The 20,430-nt window shown below is 48.0% G+C and overlaps 1 protein-coding gene across 6 annotated transcripts in view; it reads right to left on the reverse strand.

The window, feature by feature from the left end:
- The window catches only part of dctn1b (dynactin 1b), a 56,849-nt gene that overhangs the window by 8,223 nt on the left and 28,196 nt on the right, over positions 1 to 20,430 (reverse strand). For 3 of the 6 annotated variants that reach the window (XM_036516910.1, XM_036516908.1, XM_036516912.1), the window contains 19 exons: positions 20,199 to 20,387; positions 18,735 to 18,932; positions 17,173 to 17,377; positions 16,874 to 16,952; positions 16,418 to 16,577; positions 14,426 to 14,530; positions 13,692 to 13,883; positions 11,433 to 11,549; positions 10,177 to 10,329; positions 9,550 to 9,710; positions 7,574 to 7,742; positions 6,082 to 6,150; positions 5,656 to 5,868; positions 3,632 to 3,793; positions 3,079 to 3,210; positions 1,905 to 2,033; positions 1,227 to 1,369; positions 822 to 988; positions 218 to 229 (listed from right to left, as the gene is read on the reverse strand). In XM_036516910.1, coding sequence (XP_036372803.1) covers positions 218 to 229; positions 822 to 988; positions 1,227 to 1,369; positions 1,905 to 2,033; positions 3,079 to 3,210; positions 3,632 to 3,793; positions 5,656 to 5,868; positions 6,082 to 6,150; positions 7,574 to 7,742; positions 9,550 to 9,710; positions 10,177 to 10,329; positions 11,433 to 11,549; positions 13,692 to 13,883; positions 14,426 to 14,530; positions 16,418 to 16,577; positions 16,874 to 16,952; positions 17,173 to 17,377; positions 18,735 to 18,932; positions 20,199 to 20,387 — 2,755 coding nt within the window. Of the gene's footprint in view, positions 1 to 217; positions 230 to 821; positions 989 to 1,226; positions 1,370 to 1,904; positions 2,034 to 3,078; positions 3,211 to 3,631; positions 3,794 to 5,655; positions 5,869 to 6,081; positions 6,151 to 7,573; positions 7,743 to 9,549; positions 9,711 to 10,176; positions 10,330 to 11,432; positions 11,550 to 13,691; positions 13,884 to 14,425; positions 14,531 to 16,417; positions 16,578 to 16,873; positions 16,953 to 17,172; positions 17,378 to 18,734; positions 18,933 to 19,728; positions 19,753 to 20,198; positions 20,388 to 20,430 lie in introns of all 6 variants that reach the window. The other 3 variants (XM_036516911.1, XM_036516909.1, XM_036516907.1) reach the window with 2 other exon arrangements.

The raw sequence follows: 20,430 nt of genomic DNA on the forward strand, positions 1-20,430 counted from the left end.
TAAACCACAGAAACACATTTGTCCTTTATACTGCTAATCAGATACAACCAGAAACCATGCAAACGTGATCGACAAAACAACACGTTCCCTACTCATTGCCATCCGGTAGAGAACAGAAACGCCTAACGCTATTCCCGCTGATCTAGACTCCACACAGACATGCATGGATTGAGCAGGCAGGGCGGGCAGAGGGAGCAGAGGACAGAGGATAGCATACCTTTCTGCTCGTCTGCGGATTTAAGAGGGAACAGCGGTGAGGAGGTGGGAATACAGAGAGACAGACGGTTAGGGTGCAAGCAGAAATTACAGAGCCTTTAGGGAAGCACTGAGGCAGTCAAGGAGCGTATTCACAGCATTTTTCTGCATGAAAGGGGACACTGGGTTATATAATGGGCGTGTACTATCAGTAGGCCTCTGGTATTATGCTTCTACTACAAGCGCAGACTGACTCAAACTGGAAACTCTTGGTGTGTATTGTTTGTAGCTATTCAAGGTGAGCAGAATCTCTTCCTGCCATAGAGGTAACATCTTGAAAATATAATGTGAGATAACATGAATAGCTGCTACCAGTTATTAACAATAGAACATAGGAAGCTCACTGAAGAAGTGGTATCACCTGCTGATGTAGTCCTTCAGACTTCATTTCATTGGCTCTGTACCTATACTATACTGTGCCTGCACAATGACAATAAAGCTGAATCTAATCTAATCTAATCTTTTCTCACACTGTGTAATGGTGTACTTCTGTGCTGACCTCACCATGCTGTGTGCTACGTGTGCGAGAAGCGTGAATGCGTGAGGAGGGAGGTGCGGACGCTCACCCCCCGCCATGCCGCTGACGATGGAGGCGATGCCGGACGCCGGCGGGCCCCTCAGCCCCTCGATGGTCATCTTGGACTGGCTGTTGAGGCGCTGCTTCAGCTCGGCCTTCTCCGACTCCAGCTGGTCGATGTCGGCCTGCAGGGCGTCCATGGTCTCCTCGAACTCCCTGAGGCAGGCGGAAGAGGGGCCCCGGGGTTACACACGCAGCCGAGTAAGCCTGGCAGAGGACTGTGTATAGAGTGTCTGGCCTTGTCTGCCCTGTCTGTCTCCGAGTGCGTGCTCTCTTGCTAAACGCTTCCATCAGTGGATGGGTATTTGGCTCAGGCTATGTGTAGTACGTCAACTGCCTCTGCAAGGCGGAAAATAACACAGCCCCTCAACACCCTTTAGTAAATGCTCCTTACTTCTCCTTCTTTTTCAGCAGGGTCTGGGTCTCGTCCAGCTTGGTCTGGATCTTCTCCACACGCTCGTCTGCGTCCTTGGAGGAGCTGTCTAGCTTCTTCTCCAGCAGAGAGAGCCGGACGTTGGCCTCGCTCAGCTCCTCGCCCTGTGATAGCCACCACAACGCATGAGAACCTCTCACAATTCACCCGGACGTTGGCCTCGCTCAGCTCCTCGCCCTGCGACAGCCACCACAACGCATGAGAACCTCTCATAATTCACTGTGTGTGTGTTATGATGATGATACGGTGATCTTCTAAAACGACCAAGGGCGAATGTTGCAGGAGTCGACGGACAGAATTAATCCATAAGGAGGCTTTTCAAATTACTGAGAAAATATAAGAGGGCTATGATGGTGCAATGGCTATTTGTGAGCCATTAGCTGCTGTTATTTTAAAAGGATTTTCATGTTCAGGAAGGTGTATATAAGGGCTAGGGCATGATGATGGGCATACTTTTATCTCATTAGGGCTCACTCCTCTGGGCTTGTCCAAGTGAACAGAGGTCAGGCTGTTATTTAGCTGTTAATAACTGCAGGTAGAATACGATTAGCATAGACAGTGAGTTTTGGTGCAGGCTGTGGACTTTTACAGTATCTTTAGCAGTGAAACCCTTGTGTGTCACTGAGGCTGGTGCAGTACCTTGATCTTGAGAGACTTCTTGAGCTCCTTGATGACCGTCTCTCTGTCCTCCAGCTTGAGCCCCAGGCCCTCAGCGTCCGTGATCTCGGCGCGCAGCGCGGCCGCCCTCAGCTCCACCGGTGGGGGGGTCTGCGCAAGACACAGTGGGACAGTCAGAAAGAACACGGGGGGGGGGGGGGGGGGGGGGGGGGTGGAGAGAGCACCTGTGAGGGGTGGGAAGGGGACTTTTTTTCCAAACACACTGAACTGGGTCAATTTTCCACTTACTTGTCCCCATTCTATACTATTCAGCTATTTAATCATTTCTACAGAATAATGACTGACTTCTCACTGACTTCTGTCTCCTCTATGTAGACCAGAGACAGCTTCCCAAAAGCTGTTCCTCACTGAACTCACTGATCATAAATGCGGCCATTTGGAGCACAGAGTTGATCTGTGGTACTTGGTAGCATTTTCTGTTCCCCAATAGTTATTTATTCCTGTTCTCAGCAGACTCATATTTTCCCTGCTCTCATTTACAGCCAGATAATCAATTCGGTTCAGCACACCACAAGCACTGCATTCATCACAAGCAATTCAGGTTAAGCACCTGGCTCAAGGGTACCATGGCATTGCCCCAGCGGGGAATAAAACCCTTAACCTTCTCATTACGAGAGAACACTGTCCCCACAGTTATGAGGAGACGTGCAATATTAATTTATTTATCCACATTTGAGTGGAACTTAAATCCTCAGAGTCACAGTCGAGAAATGCTGGTCTACCTGCTGGAACTGCTTCCACTAGCACTTAATTTTGTAACACTGGTTAAGTAGGCAATTTATCTATGTAATTACAATGAAATGGCTGTGCAGATTCTATGGACAGCAAGTACATCATGGCAAATGGTTACTGATGTGGAAAACAACATTACGAGTCATGTAGTTGCTTCATATCAGAATAACTGTCAACATACTCACCTCGACAGTCAATCATGTAATGAATTATGCCACAAAATATTCTTTTTCATTGCAGTTACACTGTGACGGTCTACTGAGCCAAAATATAATTGCAATAAATGTACATGTTGTACGTCTGCTTTATGGAGTCACCATGTTTTTAGTTGGGGCTGCAGTGTTCTGAGTTCAGTGTTGAACCAATGCAGAGGAGGTAAAGAGTCATGGGCCTGGCCTCTCACCCTGCTCTGGGGCTTCTCGGCGTCGTACTCGCCCTCCTGCATGGCGGTGGCCATCTTGTTCATGGTGGCGATGACGATGCTGCAGGACTGCCGCAGGCACTCGTACGGGTTGATGCCCTGGGTGCCGTAGATCTGGGGGGGAGGAGAGAGGGTCTGAGTCAAGCGCACTCTGGTGTGCCCAAAGGAACGGAGAGGCCAGGCACGCCCACGCACGCGCGCCTCCAGATCCACTTTCCAAGGCACTTGACCTGTGCTCCCATTGACTGCATGGATAATGGGGCCTTTCTGTTTTCTCTGCCTGGTGAAGGTGAAGCACGACATGTCCTCGATTCACAAGGCCTTAGAATGAAAGACAGCCTCAGTGATGAGGGGCGGGGGGGTTTCATTGTCATTCTTGGCCTGGTCTATAAACAGGCAGCCAGGGCTCTAGCCTGCGAAGGCCAGCTACTGAGACATCTCCACACAGCCTTGTGACTATGAATGTGCAGGAGGTATGGTATAACAGGATAGGGGGAGGCGCAGTTTCACAGTGTGCGTGGGCGGGTTACCGTACCTGCTCTCCCGCCTTGAAGGCCATGTCCTCCAGCTTGAGGGCCGACAGCCCCTCCTGTTCGCCGAGGGGGGCGATCATCTGGGCGCCGGCGGCCGCCACCTCCTGGAGCACCGCCACCACCCAGGTCAGGTGCTTCCTGCAGTCCATCAGCGTGTCCGACACCTGCGGGGGGGGGGGAGCAGACGCCGTGTGAGCCGCCCGCCCCACCAGCGTCCCCCGGAGACCGAGAGCAGCCACGCCCAAACAGACCACATGAGCTTACTACTCAATGACAACCTTCGGGCTGGTGCTGCACTCGTTACTTTGATTAGGGGAGAAAGCACAGAAGACCGCCTCTTCTGATTGCCTGCAAATTGCCTTTGATTAAGTGTGTGCGCTTGCCAGCAGGAATGATATTGCAGTAGCGGGAATTTAGCAACAGAACATGAAAACGGATTGTCTATTTTATTCCAGAGTGTTCAGCTGTCGGCAGCCTCTATTCTCCTTGTCTTCTGTGGAGTTGTGCAGACCAGATGTTGCCGGCTTTCAAACGGTCAGCTGTGCCACGCGCGCATCCCCGGCTGAATAAGATTCCTATCTCCGCTTCCTACAATGAGAACTTGCATGCAGCACTGCATTCAGAGCGAAACGATAAGCGCACAATGGCTGTCCTTTACGAGGTGCGGATAAGCTGAGGCCTTACTGTGAGCAGCCCCACTGAGCATCTCACTGTCTATAGTCAGAACTTTCCGGAACATGTGAGGCCCCCCCTCTTTCACAATGGCTGTGTCCCAATGCACACACTAAACAGCTGCACAGTATTTTGATGGATTCTCAACTAAAACGTTTTTGTGCGCATCAATAAGTACGCAAGTATGCATCAACTGTAAAAGCACTTCAGCATCATAAATCTGTGTCAACAAACTTTGACATTAGCCAAGGTAGCCAGCAATATCCAGTACATATACTGGAATTTTGTTCTCATAGACGCTACAACTGCCAAGTAACTGTACATGACAGTGCATAAATTATCTATGTTAGCTAATATTAATATTACACACAGTACAATTCACTTTCTATAGAAACTGAGGATTTTTTGCCACATAGCTTCTTACATTTGAATACAAGCTCCAGATCATCTAGACTTTTGTCCGTTCTGAGCCCTATTAATATGCTCCGACCTTTCATTTGGCAAAGAATTCTGAGTTAAGAAACCTAAAAAGCTTCATAGATAGTATATGGCTGCTGCCTCCTTTTGTTTCAGCTATTGTAGCATGATGCTGTAGTGTGGCTGTAGTATGGCATGACCAGGCATGATGTAGCATACTACACTACCCATACTATCAATGTAGGAGGGTAGTTGAAGGCCATGTATAGCTGCTGAAAGTACTACATTGTACTATAGTGTGGGATTTGTGACACTGCCAACAACTCAAAAAGAGCCAGGGAAATTTATCTTAGCAGAGCAGGAGTGGTACTCAGTGAAAACTCCCAGATAAGGTCCAGCTCTGTGAGGTTGACCGGCTGCCTACTGGACTGATAACTTACACCCCAAGAAAAACTAGTGGGCTCTGAAGAGGAAACCGCAAGTCTACTGGTACATATTCTCTGGTGTAATGACTGTTCATCTAAGGTCTATCTGTGCATTATTCCAATTTTAAAGCAAGGTACAGAGACAGTAATTAGATTCTGATCCTCAGGCAGATGCACAGACTGGAGCTGAGCGGGACTCCTGCTCCCGCAGCGGCCACTCCTGCTGCTGAATGTTTTTTGTTCTCATTTTCATTCCTCCTCCAGTTTTGATTATTTAATTAGAGCCACTGATTGGACAGGAGGTTGAATCACCTCTCATTTCAAGTGCTAATCAGCCGCTGAAGGTTACCTCTAAAACCTGTAGGACCAGATTTCTGCAGAACCAGCTGCAGACACAGCTTTTATATTTACTCCTGTAGCCTGCAGCTGCTTTTCTATTGGCTCCCGGATCTCACAGCCGCTTTGCTATTGGCTCCTGTCTCTCACAGCTGTTCTGCTACTGGCTCCTGTACCTGTTGGCCGAACGTGAGCGCAGCCGGGATGCCGGGGACGTCGGTGCCGGGCATCCTGCGGCGGATCTTCTTGCAGAACTGGCGGATGTCGCTGCAGGAAGTCTCCAGGTCCTTCAGCAGGATCGCCAGGTCCGTCGCTTCCTGTCCCGTCTGCAGGAACGCCCGCAGGCGGCCCACTTCCACCGCCATGCAGTCCAAGGCACTCTGGGTAAACTGTTTTTAAGGGGAGGGGGGGCAGCGGAGAGAGAGAAGCAGAGAAAACCCAGCTACATTAATAAAAACAATATGTACGCCTCTGAATTAAATCGGTCTTGACGATGAATCCGAGCGACAACACAAGTGGTACAGCAATGGTATACCGGCGTATTGCAAGGGTTTAATCAATGTTGTTGCAACGTTGGCAGTGCGTTTGAGGACCTCTCATACCTTGATGTGGTCGGCCAGCTGCATGGTGCAGTCCTCTGTCTGGTCTGCCAGATGGATGCTGTACAGGTGCTGCAGAACAACAAGACATGATCCGTCTGTGTCTAGCAGACCAGGCATTATCAGCTGAACCCAGAACAGTGAGAAATCTACCCTTAAGATTATTCCCAGCATAACCACAATGCAAACATGACAAAATATACATAAATATCACACCACACACACTAGTTAAATAGAAGCACGTTATGTTCACACTCCATGACTCGTACATACTTTCTGGAACACTTTTTCCCCCTAAAAAACATTAAAAATAGTCACGTCAATACAAATTGTAACACCGCCAAAAATAAATTGCAGAATTGAGCGAATGGAGTCCAGTTCTCCCACAGTGCTTTGATTGAAGCGACCCCCTCAAGGGGCGCCCTCGTTCCTGCGCGGAGCCAAGCTCGCTTAGTGCAGCGTGATTCAGACTTAGCAGATCCCTCTCCCGGCATCCAGAGAAAAGATGAGAGTTTTAACAAGAGATGACAGGCCCTTGGCTATAAATAAGGAGTTCAGTGCTCTCAATAACCCACCTCGCTTTAAACTACAGAGCCTTCCATTAAATGTGCACAGAGGAATTTTCCATGTCTGAAAAGTGTCTTGTAAAATAATGACTTTCACTTGCAAATATCAAAGCGGCTGGGGTTTCATTTTACAGGGGGCGAGGTGGAGGGAGAGAGAGAGAGAGAAAGAGAGAGAGAGAAAGTCGAAGGCAGAGGGAACTTGCCATCACGCGTGAATGGGAAAGGCATTACGCTCCGCTCTGCTGCGAATTCAGTTTACAGGAATATATACGGCGAAAATTATAGACCTGAGCGCCGATGACAAGTGCGATTGTTCATGTTCCGTCCCGACACGGACAGGAAAAAAGATTAGGGGAAAACGAACGGCTGGTAATGCAGAGGAAAAAAAAAGGACTGGAGGCTTTGGGAGGCGTGAGGTGCGATAAGCCCACCTCGCTTCCGCACCCTCTGCGATAATTCACACAGCCACGCTCATTTTTCTCCGAGGAGCGAACTTCCAGCCTAATGTAAAATCGTTTTGCCGCGCCGTCCGAGCTGGCCCGGTGCGCACGGTGATCAGTATCGGTGTGGAGTGTGCTGTGCCGCCAGCGTGTTCTGAGGTGACCAGAGAGTGCTGAACGCTCTGAACACTGTAACTTATTCAGTTGTTGTAGAGTCCGTCGAATTCAGACTGTGTTCAGATGTGCTCAGTATGATGTGCTCAGTATATGTTCAGTATATAGTAGGAGTAAATGTATGAGGAAGCTCTCAATGACCTTGGCAAGGGAGCTGTGATCATTGTGAGACCAGCTCCTTGAAATGAGTCCTCGTGATGAAGAAGGATTCAATTTCAAAACTGGCCTGGGTGCTGGAAGACTAGTTGAGCTTGGCCCTTTCAGAGTACGCTGATGACCTTAGTGAGGGGGTTGTGTTGAGTGTGTGTTCAGTACCTGGTAGTACTTGATGGCCTTGGTGAGGGGTTCCACGTTGACGGTCTCGTCCAGCTGGTCTTTGTGCAGCAGGTCGATGAGGAAGTCCAGGGAGCGCTCATGCACACTCATCTCTGGGTACAGCGTCCCCACCTTCTTATACACTTCCACACTGCACTGGTTCAGAGCTCTGAAACATACACACGCTTACAGTTACTACACAACTTCACACAGCACTGGTTCAGAGCTCTGAAACACACACACACACACACACACAGTTACCACACACCCCTACACAGCGCTGGTTCAGAACTTTGTACGTGTGTGTATCACAGCTATTACGCACCTCCATGCTGCACTGATTCAGAGCTCCGAAACACGCACACGCAGTCCATAAACCGCACCTACAATCCAGAGCCCCTTCCAGCCAGTGACCAGACTCATTCGTCATGATGATCCCCCATTCTGGCACGCAGCCGCATAAACAACGGGCTTCAAAATGGGAGCGAGTGTAAAACTCAATATTTGAATGCAAATCGTACGGCAGATAGGACGGTCGCTATCTAAACTGTAATATTTCATCTCTTTGTGCACTGGAGGCATTTTGTGCGTTGTTCAGCAGTTCGGTCTGTCAGCTCCTCTGTGCGGGGCCGCCGCTGCTTTGTAAGCAGAAACGACTTGAGAAACGGAGCCAGGAGAAACGCTGACACACACAGAGGACCGGAGCTGTGTCTGTGGTATTATCAAATTCACCCTGACAGTACAGTAAGCGATACGCGCTGAAAACTTCATTAATATTAATCACGAGATGAAATGAAATATCACGGCGCGGCTCGAGAATAGCGCTGGCTGTAATCCAGACTTCTGCGGCATGGAAATTCGATTTCTGGATAACAAATTCTGCAAGTGCCACATCTGCATACAGTAGAGGCTTTGAATATGTCTCTCATAATGACTTCTCAGAACGGATAATCCTTCTGCTAAATCTCCTCTGGTCACAAAAGTAATACTCACTTGGGCACCTCTGTAAAAGTTAGTTACCACAGCAGAAAGAGTGAACGTGCTCCAGGGTTAAATTAAAGATGGCCTAAGGCCTAATTTTCCTGTGTTGTCTACTGTCAAGCTCCATCCTCCCCCAACTTTCAAGCAAAATGAAAGGGGAAGTGGCATACAAACTTACATTTACTCTGCAGTTCCTTCTGTGAGAAATTGTCACAATAACATTACTATTAAATAACCTTAAAATGATTTCAGTGGCAGGGAGTGAAAATGAGCTTCTCTAGCTGTTATGAAAATTTTTGCCAAATGGAAAAAACGTTCACAGCCAATGTGAGCTTGCGCTAGCATCCAAATGTGTAATTGCATGGCACAGAATTACTGATTTCTTTCCAAAAGCAGCACCTCACCGCTATGAGTGTATCGCCATCTTGTGGTTAAAATGTATAACATCAATCTTTAACGTGTACTGCAATTGGTTGTGAAGGCCTTTTTTTTCTTTGAAACCACAGAAATACTGCCTTTCTCACTGCTCCTAACAGCATCTTAGAAAACACATTTTGTCCATGGCTGTTGCTTGCCCTTGGCAGTTTCTGTTTTCAGTTGTCCTTGATATCTGGACAATCACATCAGTAAAACTGATACACAGCTCCTACAAAAAGGCAGCGGACATTAGCAGTTTATACATCAATGTTTGTGGAATGTTGCAATGATAACTGAATACTTTGTCAACTGACACCGGTGATGGTAAGCCCAAGAATCCGACACCTTTGTGTGATTTGAAAGTAGTGTGAGAGAAGTGTAAATATTGGAGAGAGGGGACTAAGCATGATTTGAAATTCATGTGAGAGAGGTGTCTGAAAGTCACTTGATTTGAAAGTCATGTGAGAGAGGTGTAAATATTGGAGAGAGGGATCTAAGTGTGTGAGGGAGATGAGTGTGAAAGGGGTGTCCGTGTGTGTGAGTGCGAGACGGAGGGGGTTTGGGGGGGGAGTACGTACTGCTCGTATTTGTGCAGGGTGGCCTGCAGCAGGCTGAGGGAGTAGACCAGGCCGGCGGCGAAGCTGAGCTGCTCCCCCACGGCCCCGCGCATCCCGGCGCGCTCCACGCAGTTCTCGTTCAGGTCAAACTTCTCCTGCGCCTGCTTGCTGATCAGCTCCGCCTGCAGACACACAAGGACATGGTGGTCTCACCCATACACAGATATGGTGGTCTCACTCATGTACACACATGGTGGTCCCACCAGTACACAGTGGACAACACAAGCAAACAACACTGCACTGGACAACAAGACCTCACAGCAATATAAACTGCCCTGAATGGACTAGGATGGGAGATGCTGGCAGCCATTCTGGAATCACTACAGTTTACTGTCACTGACCCCAACCTATTGCGAAACTGAGTTAGAATTAACCTTAGTTAAAACTAATGATTACATCTACTTACACGTAGATCCAGCACTTGAGAATCAGCTGTTGCACCACGCAGTACAAATACTCCACATATCTACAACCTAACTACTGTAGGCCAAACCTAGAGCATGGGTCAGGCACAGTAACCGCTCTTAAAGAGAACTGAAGCTTCCCTTTGTGTTTGGGCGCCTCCCTGATGGGAGTGGCCTGTCCTACCTTGCAGATGAGGCGTGGGATCAGCAGCAGCACAAGGATGCAGTCGTGGTCTCCGCCGTGCCGCAGGAAGGAGTCAGGCATGAAGGAGGTCAGCAGAGAGACCTGTCTGTTCGCCTGTCCCACCTCCATCTTCCTCAGCTCCATCTCAATGGCCTGGATCCAGACAGAAGGAAAGGTTCTGATTAAAAAGTACAGCCTCACAGCTAGGCACAGATCTGACAATGTACATCTACGGTTGTTCTGACAAACTGTAAGACAATCTCACTGTCAGACAGCTCAGTCATGCCTGATGCAAGGAGGTGTATGGAGTCTGTACTTTGCTATTACATTAAATTACATTATTGTTATTATTGTTACTTATCCAGAGGGACTTACAATGTTTTGTGTCCATTTACAGCTGGATTTTTACTGAGGCAAATCTGGGTTAAGTGCCTTGCCCAAGGGTACAACAGTAGTGCCCCAGCAGGGAAAGGAACCAGCAACCTTTTGGTTTACAAGCCCTGCTCCTTACCACTATGCCACACTGCTGCCCTACATTTTTGCTATACTTCTGCAAAATACCAAAGATTGTATACTGACAAAACTGCTTTGTTTCTTTTAGTGCAGCCTTATCTGTTACTAAATATTCCTTGAGTTTCTTAGGTGCTAATAAATGCAGAAGGTGGGAGAATCCTTGATTTGTTCAATACTTGTTTAACATGCAAAGTACTTAGCAATGTCACCATGTGTTCACTTCCAGTGAAAGGGAACAGTCATTTTCATTACGGCAAGTTGTGCTTGCATTAATAGATTTGCTGGCAAGAAGACAATCGGGACAGGGTCATGGCAGCAAAAATGGAAATTATGCTGAATTTTGTGTGGAAAGGATTGTCACATTACTCATTTACTTGTGAAGAAATGTAGGCTTGCTGCAGCCAGCTGTAGGAAATGCTGTATGCCCTAAAAGTCTGGACTAACTGGATACCCCACACAGAGACGAGTACAAACATTAGCTTTGAGTAAATCTGCAAACCCCGCATTTACTTTAATCTACAATGTGTGTGTGTACTGTATGTGAAATAATAACACTAAGTATAAAGAATAACATGTTTTAGTATTAAATAAAAAGGAATACTGAGTTCACTTCAGAGAGTCATTCTTGAGGCCCTTTAATTTAACTGAGAAGGTGGTCAGTTGAATTGGTAGTTGTAGAATGGAGCCCTCCAGGGGTCTCTGCGCTGGTGGAAGGTGAGACGTTTATGGTACTGCGGGCTCACCTTGGCGTAGGCCTTGGTCTCGGCGAACTTGATCTTGAAGTCAAACATCTCGGCCGGAGGCTGCTGCTGCTGCTCTGCCGTGGCTTCCTGCTGGCTCATCAGCTCCCTGTTCACTTCCTGCAGACAGAGCGAGCGTCCGTCACACACTCCTTACTACCCCCCTACGCAGGCCGCGGGCTTCACTGTGCATCTGGATTTGTAGGTCCTTGTATGCCTATCCAGGCAGCTATCAGGGACCTTCAAGTGCATGTGCACCCCACCCTAGCTTCTCGTGTGAGAAACACTTTATGTCCACTAGATGGCAGTAAACATCACATACAGACAGAAATAGAGGTCCCACATTTATATGGACAACCTTCGGAAACAGAACTTCCATTTTCCCACAGACCTTGACATTCACAAACAGAATCAGATACCTCATGTAACTAGACTGTTTCCACAGCCGTGCATTTTATTGCACTGCAACTACCATAATGAGTTTAAAAGCAAGCTCACTGCTTAATTATTCTGCCAAAACTAGTGGGGAGAGAGATGTGCCTGTTTGACTGACATTTAGTTGCACTGTGAAGTTATGCAAATGAAGTAACTTGTGTACGTTCTGTGGTCTGTTGGCATTCTGTCCTGATGCAAAAAGCATGTCATTTCATTTTCTGACTGTCTAACAGCTTCACCACATTGAGAAGCAATGGCTCACTAATAACATGAGACAGAGTCTCTGCCTAATTAAAAGCCTTGCAAAGTTTGCATCCACTGGCAGGCTATTTTATCACTGCCTGTGCCCATACTGAATAACTGTTGTTACCCTATTTAAATGCATTCTTTTGTTTGTAGATGATGTTTGAAGAGTAAAAAACAGGGATGAACATAAAAGAAAAATGCAGTTAAAAACCCCCTGGGAAAAAAGAAATGGCCATCCAGACCAAAACTAATGTTAAAAACAGAAAAGGAGTGTCCCAACATGATTAATTCTTTAAGCATCAATCCAAAACAATGAGTCAGCCTGGTGTGTGATAAAAGATATGTACTCTGATTAATGTCCATACTTGGCAACCATGAGCTCTGCAATGTGGGAAAAGCTGATCTTACACAATCTCTCTATGTCCCCCTCCTAAGAACCTTGAGCATAAGCTCATAAAATGTGCTCATCCTCATTAAGTAAGCATTAAGACCTAAAGTTAAGGAGAAATTAATGCTAAATCATTATTCGCTTCAATCCTTGACCCCTTCCACAATTTCTAACTTGGCCCTGACTACAATGTCTAATATTTGCAAAGGCTTGCACAATCTGTCTCTCAAAAGCTTTCCCAAACCTTTAGGGGGCTCTTTAATGCCCTTCTCCATGTCTGCTTTCAGTTCTGTTTCTAAGCTTTGCTTTCTAACAATGGATCATGCTTATCTACTTGTCTTTAGGACCCTATCCCTATGCATACAAGTAACCTCCAGCACACATTTCCTCTATCAATACCGCATTCCTACATCAATGTTGTTTCTCCCATTTTAAATTGGATAGCATTACAGATCCTCCCCAAAAACACAGGTTTGATTCTTTAAAGCTCCAGAACCACCCAGTTCTCTCAGTACATCCCTTTCTACACAGAACACCGAGTCTGCATTTCATTCCCTGCTTGATCCTTTGCAATCTGGATTTTGTTTCTCACAACGGAAACGGCTTATCTTTATGTAATCCCCGTGCTGCTGCTGATGCTATAGGGCAGAGAGTTCTTACTGCTTGTGCTGATCTGGGAGTCTCATGTGCTGCTCATGCTTGCTTCTCTTCTTCTCTACCTAACTGAAGTGATCAGGTTCCCAGGGGAGAGTGCTCTTCTGTTCATCTTTTGGAAATATCCTCCCAAATATATTTTAAATGTAACTCTCTAAAGTGTAATTTCTTATTTCTCCTACTTTATCTCTCTACTTCCCAAACCCACAGCAATTTTACCTCAACATACTTCTTCTGTGACTTACTACACAGTACTTGCTACAATTTGACAGAGTAGAATGGCAGTGCCCCACAGTCAAGCGTCTTATCCACCACACCAGACTGCTGATCTTGTTCTTGCTGACCACTTAGTTAACCAATCTGCTCCTCATCTTCAGGCAGTAATTGCCCCCTCACATTCTCAGCGATTGTGGTTCAATGGTAGACTAGCTCTTCCACCCCACTGCACCGCTGCTGCTGCTGTCCTCTGGCTCCCCAGGGGCCCTGCACGCCGGCCCTGGCTGAAGGGGCTAGCGCCTGCACCTGCTCTTTCCCCTCACCTGCAGATGAGCGGTCAGCTCGCGGTACTTCTTGATGGTCTGCTGGTAGTCGGCCACGGTCTCCTGGGCCGCCTCCACCCTCTTCTCGGCCTCGCGCACCCGCGCCGCGCCCATGTCCAGCTGCTCCCGCAGCTCCAGCTCCGTCTCGCGGGCGTTCTCCTGCAGCTCGTCGTTCATTTCATTGATGGCCTCCTGCGGGGGCGCAGAGAGAGGGGCAGCCACCAGGGGGCAGCGGTCAGTCTCCAGGGTCAAATCAGTCACAATCTAAGCAAAGTATGACAGTCTGCCTGTACTGAAGTCAGTATACTATATAAGTAAGTTAACGGCAAAACATAAAATGCATTCAGCTATTACTAGCTTTGCCTTTAATTTATTTATATTCCACTTGGCTGACTGTTACATAAACAAGGTGTAATTAACCTGCTATATTGTACAAGCATTTCTGAATGTTTCAATATAAATATAATGAATGTTCTACTATTTGGCATTGGACATTAAGAACTTATTAACACTGATACACTGACTACTGTACTTTCTACAACAAGTTAGTCTGACAACATTAAAATGTTTTTTTCCCCATTGTGATGAATCGCATCAGATTTCTAATTTTGAAATTTAGTTGAGTTGAGTGAATACTGGAGGTAGGACAGGTCTTCATATCAGCTCCCGTGCACTCAGCGGTCAGCGGTTTAGGGGAGAGATGGAGGGAAGGGTGGAGGACTGTGATCACTCACCAGGTCGCTGACTGTCTCACGCAGCTCACGCACTTTCTCCTCCAGGTCCAGGTTCCTCTCTGTGAGAGTCTCCACCATCTCCTCTGCCCCCAGAGCAGCGTCCACCTGAGACACAGTGACCGCACGCTGACCGTTAGTGACCACACGCTGACCGTTACTGACCGCACCCCGAACTCTAGTAACCACAGGGACAACACAACACACCTACCATATGTGCGCATACAACTGCCGCTGGCAAACAGTGAATATATCTTTATAGTTAACCAGCACTTCAATGATCCCACATAGGTTGTGGCGGACCACAGTTTAATCAATTGTGCAATAGCATTTTGTCACAAACCCACCTGAAACCCTGACTAAATCTCCACTCTTCAGTTACACCTACTTGCCTCAGAAGCAACATTACAAGTCTCACTCAGCAGGGGGCGCTAAAGAGCATCATCCCCTCTGGTGGAAAGAGACCACGTACAAGTAGTACCCCAGCTGGGCAAACAGAACAAAGCAGCGTTCAGGCGTTGTAATGGCCTGTTGATCCATATCACAGCAGGGTTCACACTATATATGTTACAGACCGTGTGGTGTAATTACCGCTCAACCCTTCAGGCTGTATTCACTCGCTTGGGTGCTTTACAGGATTTGTGGCACGCGAGGGAAGCGCTAATGCAAGTAGGTGAAATAAAAAGAAGACTTCAGATCATGACACCCTCACTAAGCTAACTAGTAGCGCACGACAAGATTTGGGCTGATCAGCACCCATCATTCATTCTCATCTGTGGGTCCTCTCAAAGGTTTATACACATCACCGATATTATACATTTGCCACTTAAAAGCAATGCTTTCATTCTCTTAAACAGATTTGAGCACGACACCAGGAGGTGAGTAGAGAAAGAAAAAAAAGGCACAAAACCAAAGACACCATTGGAGGGGAAACCTAAAGGAACGAGAAAGTATCAAGGAATAAAGGAGGACACCATGAAGCCGGGTGGGGGTGGGGGTGGGGGTGTTACGCCGTCGGTGAGCGCAACAGACCGGCCGTGTTTACGTCCACAGTTCACACCTCACTCATTAAAGCCTCCCGGCTTTATCCTCTTCGCAGCCCACTAATGAAATTAAACAGGGATTAAGTGGTGAGTCAGGAAATGAACCGACGTAATTGCTAGCTTTAATACATTAAAGGACTACCCCTGGCTGTTTGTTCCTTGTGTGGCTCCGCATTTACACCTGTGATTAATTGGAACTCTCTGAACAACCTGTTCCGGTGCTAGGTTAGCCCTCCGGACGCACCGTAGCAGCGATGTATTGACCCGGCAGTTTGCTTACAGCAGGCCAAATTCATGCTGAGTCCTTGTTTCAGGGGAGAGGAGGTTTTCACAGTAAGCACTGATGGCCGGAACAGGCTGATGTGCTGGGATACTTAGGGAGGTGAGGAGGCCCCAGGCAGGGCACAGTGTGTTGTGGGTTTCAATAAGATATGCTCCAAAGGGAAATCACACTGTTGCTCATATGTTATGTGACATCAACCTGAAACTGGTAATACCAGGCGTGGCTGGAACCAGTATTGGAATTGGAACTGATTTACAGCAGTTACAGTGGCTGTTCTAGAGCAAGTGCAAGATTGGACACAACATGTCCTGAAAATGCTTGAGTTCCCATATAATATCATTTTTATATGATAGTATGCATGCCAATTACCCTAGCTTTAATTCACTTACTGCCCTGTACATGTGTCACGTTACACTCAGTCTGATGTTGTGAAAGGGGTTGGGAGTCAGAGACAGTGTTATGGGAGCTGGTGGGAATCAGGAACAGCTTGGCGTTATAGGAGTTAATGGTAATCAGAAATTGCATGGTGTTATAGGAGCTGTCTGGAGTCACAGAGCATTATGGGAGTCGGTAGGCGTCAGAGACAGTATGGTGTTATGGGAGCTTGTGGGAGTCAGAGACACAGTAAGAGGCCGTGAGAGCTGCTGGTGGAGATGGCTCGTGACTGACCTGCTCTTTGAGTTCATCAATGGTTTTTTCGGCCTGCTTCATCTCCTCCACCAACTTCTCCTTCTGCTGCCGCAGAGTCTCCAGCTCAGTGTTCTTCTTCTCCATCTGCTTCTGGAGCTTCACATGCTCCTGCTTCTCTGAGGCCGACAGGTCGCGCATCCTGCCAAAGACGACATCCCTCTCAAAAATAATAATAACTATTCATTGTGCTGGTTTCATTGCGCCGTCTTAGTTAAAAACCACCACTGACCCCTTCACCTAGATACGCTCCACTATACCTCAATTAAGCGCTGGAAACTCACCAAAAAGCTTCTTTAAAACAATGCAGGACACAGCTGGGGCTGGGGAAGAGATCTCTCCTAGGCTGTGGCACCTGTGGTTATATAATCTGGACTGCTAGATTGTCCTTGTGAAAAGCCGTGCTCTGCGGACAGCCATAGAGGCACCAGCACTGACCTGACCAAGGCCTCCTTCAGCCTGCCATTCTGCTCCTCCAGCTGCTTGACGTGGTAACTGGAGGCTGCTCCATCGGAACCTGTGGAGGGGCCACCAGAGATTACAACCACAGATACTGCACACAAATACATTCCCAATTGCTGTAAAAAAAAATCAGTTTAAATGCACACACACAAATCCAAGCATTCTAGGCTGTCAGGATCTGCCAATGGATGGTACAGTTATTCAACTTTTTGCAATACGTTACATCACTGCAGATCATCATCTTTAGAAATTCAGACTAGAATGGTCTCCCTCACCCTTCTCCTCGATCTCATGCTTGAGGATCTCCAGGTCCATGGTCAGCTCCTCCACCTTCTCCTTCAGCGAGTCCACCTCCTGCTGCAGCGACTCCGCCCTCTCTTCCGCCATCTCCTTATCCAGGGTGGCCATCTCGATGGCGTCCGCCGTGTCCGCCATCTCCTCCATGTAGCGGTCCTTGGCCTCCAGGGCCTCCTTGGCCTCCTACGGTCGGGGCGGCGGGTGGCAGAAATTAGTTATAAATCACTGTATTACTACTTTATTACTTTAAAATCGTATGTGACAAACCCCAGTTGGTAAGACCTCTTGGAGAAAGCAAAGAAACATTAGTGTTAGTTGATCTGCCTTGAATGTGTGCTCTCAAAAGGGTAATAAAGATGCTGTTCAGAGTTTTGGGAGCAGGATGTTGTTCCAGTCCAGTATTTAGCCATCAACTAAATCCCCACATTTTGAGGGAACTGACTCAGCACTCAGGGTGCTCTGAGAGTGGAAAACTTGCCGGGTTGTGGCCCTCTGCGGCTAGGTGTGAGCTCAGGCTCACAAACAGTGAGAAAGATTCAGCTTATGGACCAGACATGACTGAAAGACTGATATCCTGGCATGACGTCCCGCCTGACCCGCCCTGGCATTGAAACAGCACTGTCACTGTGTATTCAGAGAGCTCTTGGCCTCACTCTGCCAGCACTCCAATCATCCTAGCCCCATGGCCGGCGCTTTCTGATGATGCGTGCTCCCATGACACCACTTTAGGAGATGGAGGCTGGTGGCAAAAGCCATTAGCCCGCGGTGTGTTTAGCGCTGAGAGGCAGGGGAGAGCAGGGAGGTTAAAGAGGGTGCACTGACAGGCAGAGGGCACTCAGGGGATGGTTGGCAGCAGTCCACCAGCGCTGTCAGGCGCTGCAGAGACAGGCTAATGGAGCTCCACCTTCACACTAACAGAACAGGGCTGATGGCTGCGATACAGAAGGCCCGACTCTCCATATGGGGACTCTCAGGCTGAGCAGGCCCACATTTTGTGTTTGGCCAAGGTGATCTGTGGTGTCTGTTCACATCTGAGTGAGAAAGAGGGGCTGAGTTTTTAAGGTTCTTTTAAGGTTCTTGTTCTGCTTCATTCTGCATTTTCGTTGTTTTACAAGCAGTAGCCAAACCTGGCAAACGCCACACCAAAGTGTGCCCTTTAGCACTGACAGCAGGGAGACAGCCAAGGTGACCGCCTATCTCTGGTCACAGTGAGAACGGCAACATGGGTGTTGCGTTTTGGATTCTGTGTACTAGTTTACTGGCCTTCTGTTGCCTAGTCAGGTTGCACAAGTTAACCTTTGGTAGGACTTGAATGGTGTCATTCTCACACTCAATGGTGTGGGAGTGTTGTTAGCCTAGACTGACTCCATTGCTCATGTAGCCTCAATGGACACACTTATGTTCTATTGTGCTGGAAGCTGCTCTGGATAAGAGCGTCTGCTAAATGCATGTAATGTAATGTAATGTAATGTAATGCAATGCAATTCAATGCAATTCAATGTAATGTAATGTAATGCAATGCAATGTATTGATGCTGTACCTTCTTGGCCTCCTTCAGCTGCTTCTGCAGCTCGCCCTGCTGCTCCTGCATCTTGCTCTTCCACTCCTGCAGCTGCTCCAGCTGGATCTTGTACTTCTCCAGCTCCTTCAGCTTGGCCTTGTCCTCGTTCCGCTTCATCCGCAGGGTCTCCAGCTTCTCCTCCAGGTCCTTCACCTGGGCCCGCAGCGCCTCCTCCTCCTGAGGGGAGAGAGGGAGGAGGGAGACAGAGGGACGGATAGGCGGACAGATAATGAGATGCCATGTCATGCAGTCACACAATCCCTGATTATTCAGGACGGAGTCCCATGCCGTGAGGAGCACCTAATCTGTCAAAAGCTTGAAATCACAGAATTAACTTCTTCACTAATTAATAAACACCCTTACCCTGAAAAGATGTTAGATTTTGCTAAATGAAATGTGTGTAGTCTGCATTTAAATGTGTTTATATCCAATTAACGACAAATGGTGCAAGGCTTTAATTAACAAAAGATTTTTTCCTGGATTTTCTAGCTTTTAACACATAAGGTTCACCTCAGGGCTTCTTCCAGGGATGAGAAGGGTATTCAAAGTCACCTGCTGAAGCTCACTCAAATACAACCCCATCTCCTCTCCTTTCCTGTACACACACACACACACACACACACACACACACACACACACACACACACACACACACAAACACACACACACACTCAGGCGCACACACACAGATCTCCTTCTGCACCAGAGAGCACTTTCTTCAACCACCTCTGCAAAGTGAATGAGCGCAGCAGCGTGAGTGTGTGTTCCCCAGTGTGAGGGACCCGTATGCAGAGATTGGCAGGAGAGGGAGACTGCATCAAACCAACAATTATGGGCAGAGAACTCAAGCGAGACTGTGAGGCCAGCACCATTTCATCCTCCACTGTGATTGGCAGAGAAAATTACCACTGCAACAGCGGTGCGCTGAACGAGCACCTCAAACCCAGACTCACATGCAACCCACTCACCGTACCTGCTTTGCTACGGCACTCTCACCCTAGAGATGAGAAACAGGTGAAACTGTCAGCATCTGAGACCATGCTGACAGACTGACACAGGCAGAGTACGGGGCGGACAGAGGCCGATGTGCAACACCACCACAAAAGCGAAAACGTGTAAGAATGTTTCAAATACATAACTGAACTACATCTGAAGAAGTTAAATTATTTTGGTTAGAACAGACATCTTGGTCAATTCAAGGCCTAGAGGCTACAGGAGATTATCAGTTGATTAAAAACTCACTGAACCTTACAACTGATTTAGAGAGAAAATAAGAAACCACAGGGACTAAAAGAACTAAATTGGTTTGGGACTATATCAAAATTTTACTTTTTGAGGTAATAGTTTCACAATGTGGTTTTACTCAGATCTGAGCCTTACACGCATCGTGAGGCCCAGCCTGAGACGACTCCTCCCACAAGGGGCCGGGGAGGCGGGGCTAACCTTGCTGGGGGTGGGCGGGGGCGGGGCTCCGGGGGAGACCAGGCTGCCGCTGGGCGTGGGGATGACCGGCGCTGCCAGCGGGGTCTGGGCGGGCGTGCTGGGCTCGCTGCTGCTCATCTCGCCCGCCGAGGCGGAAGCAGACCCCGAGGGGCCCGCCTTGGAGGATGCCGTGCCAGTGGGCCGGGTGGGCTGGAGGAGGGACAGAGAGAGCACACAGACAGTTACCAGCCAG

Source organism: Megalops cyprinoides, chromosome 22 (genome assembly GCF_013368585.1).
Source record: "Megalops cyprinoides isolate fMegCyp1 chromosome 22, fMegCyp1.pri, whole genome shotgun sequence".
In the NCBI taxonomy this organism is placed as follows: Eukaryota; Metazoa; Chordata; class Actinopteri; order Elopiformes; family Megalopidae; genus Megalops; species Megalops cyprinoides.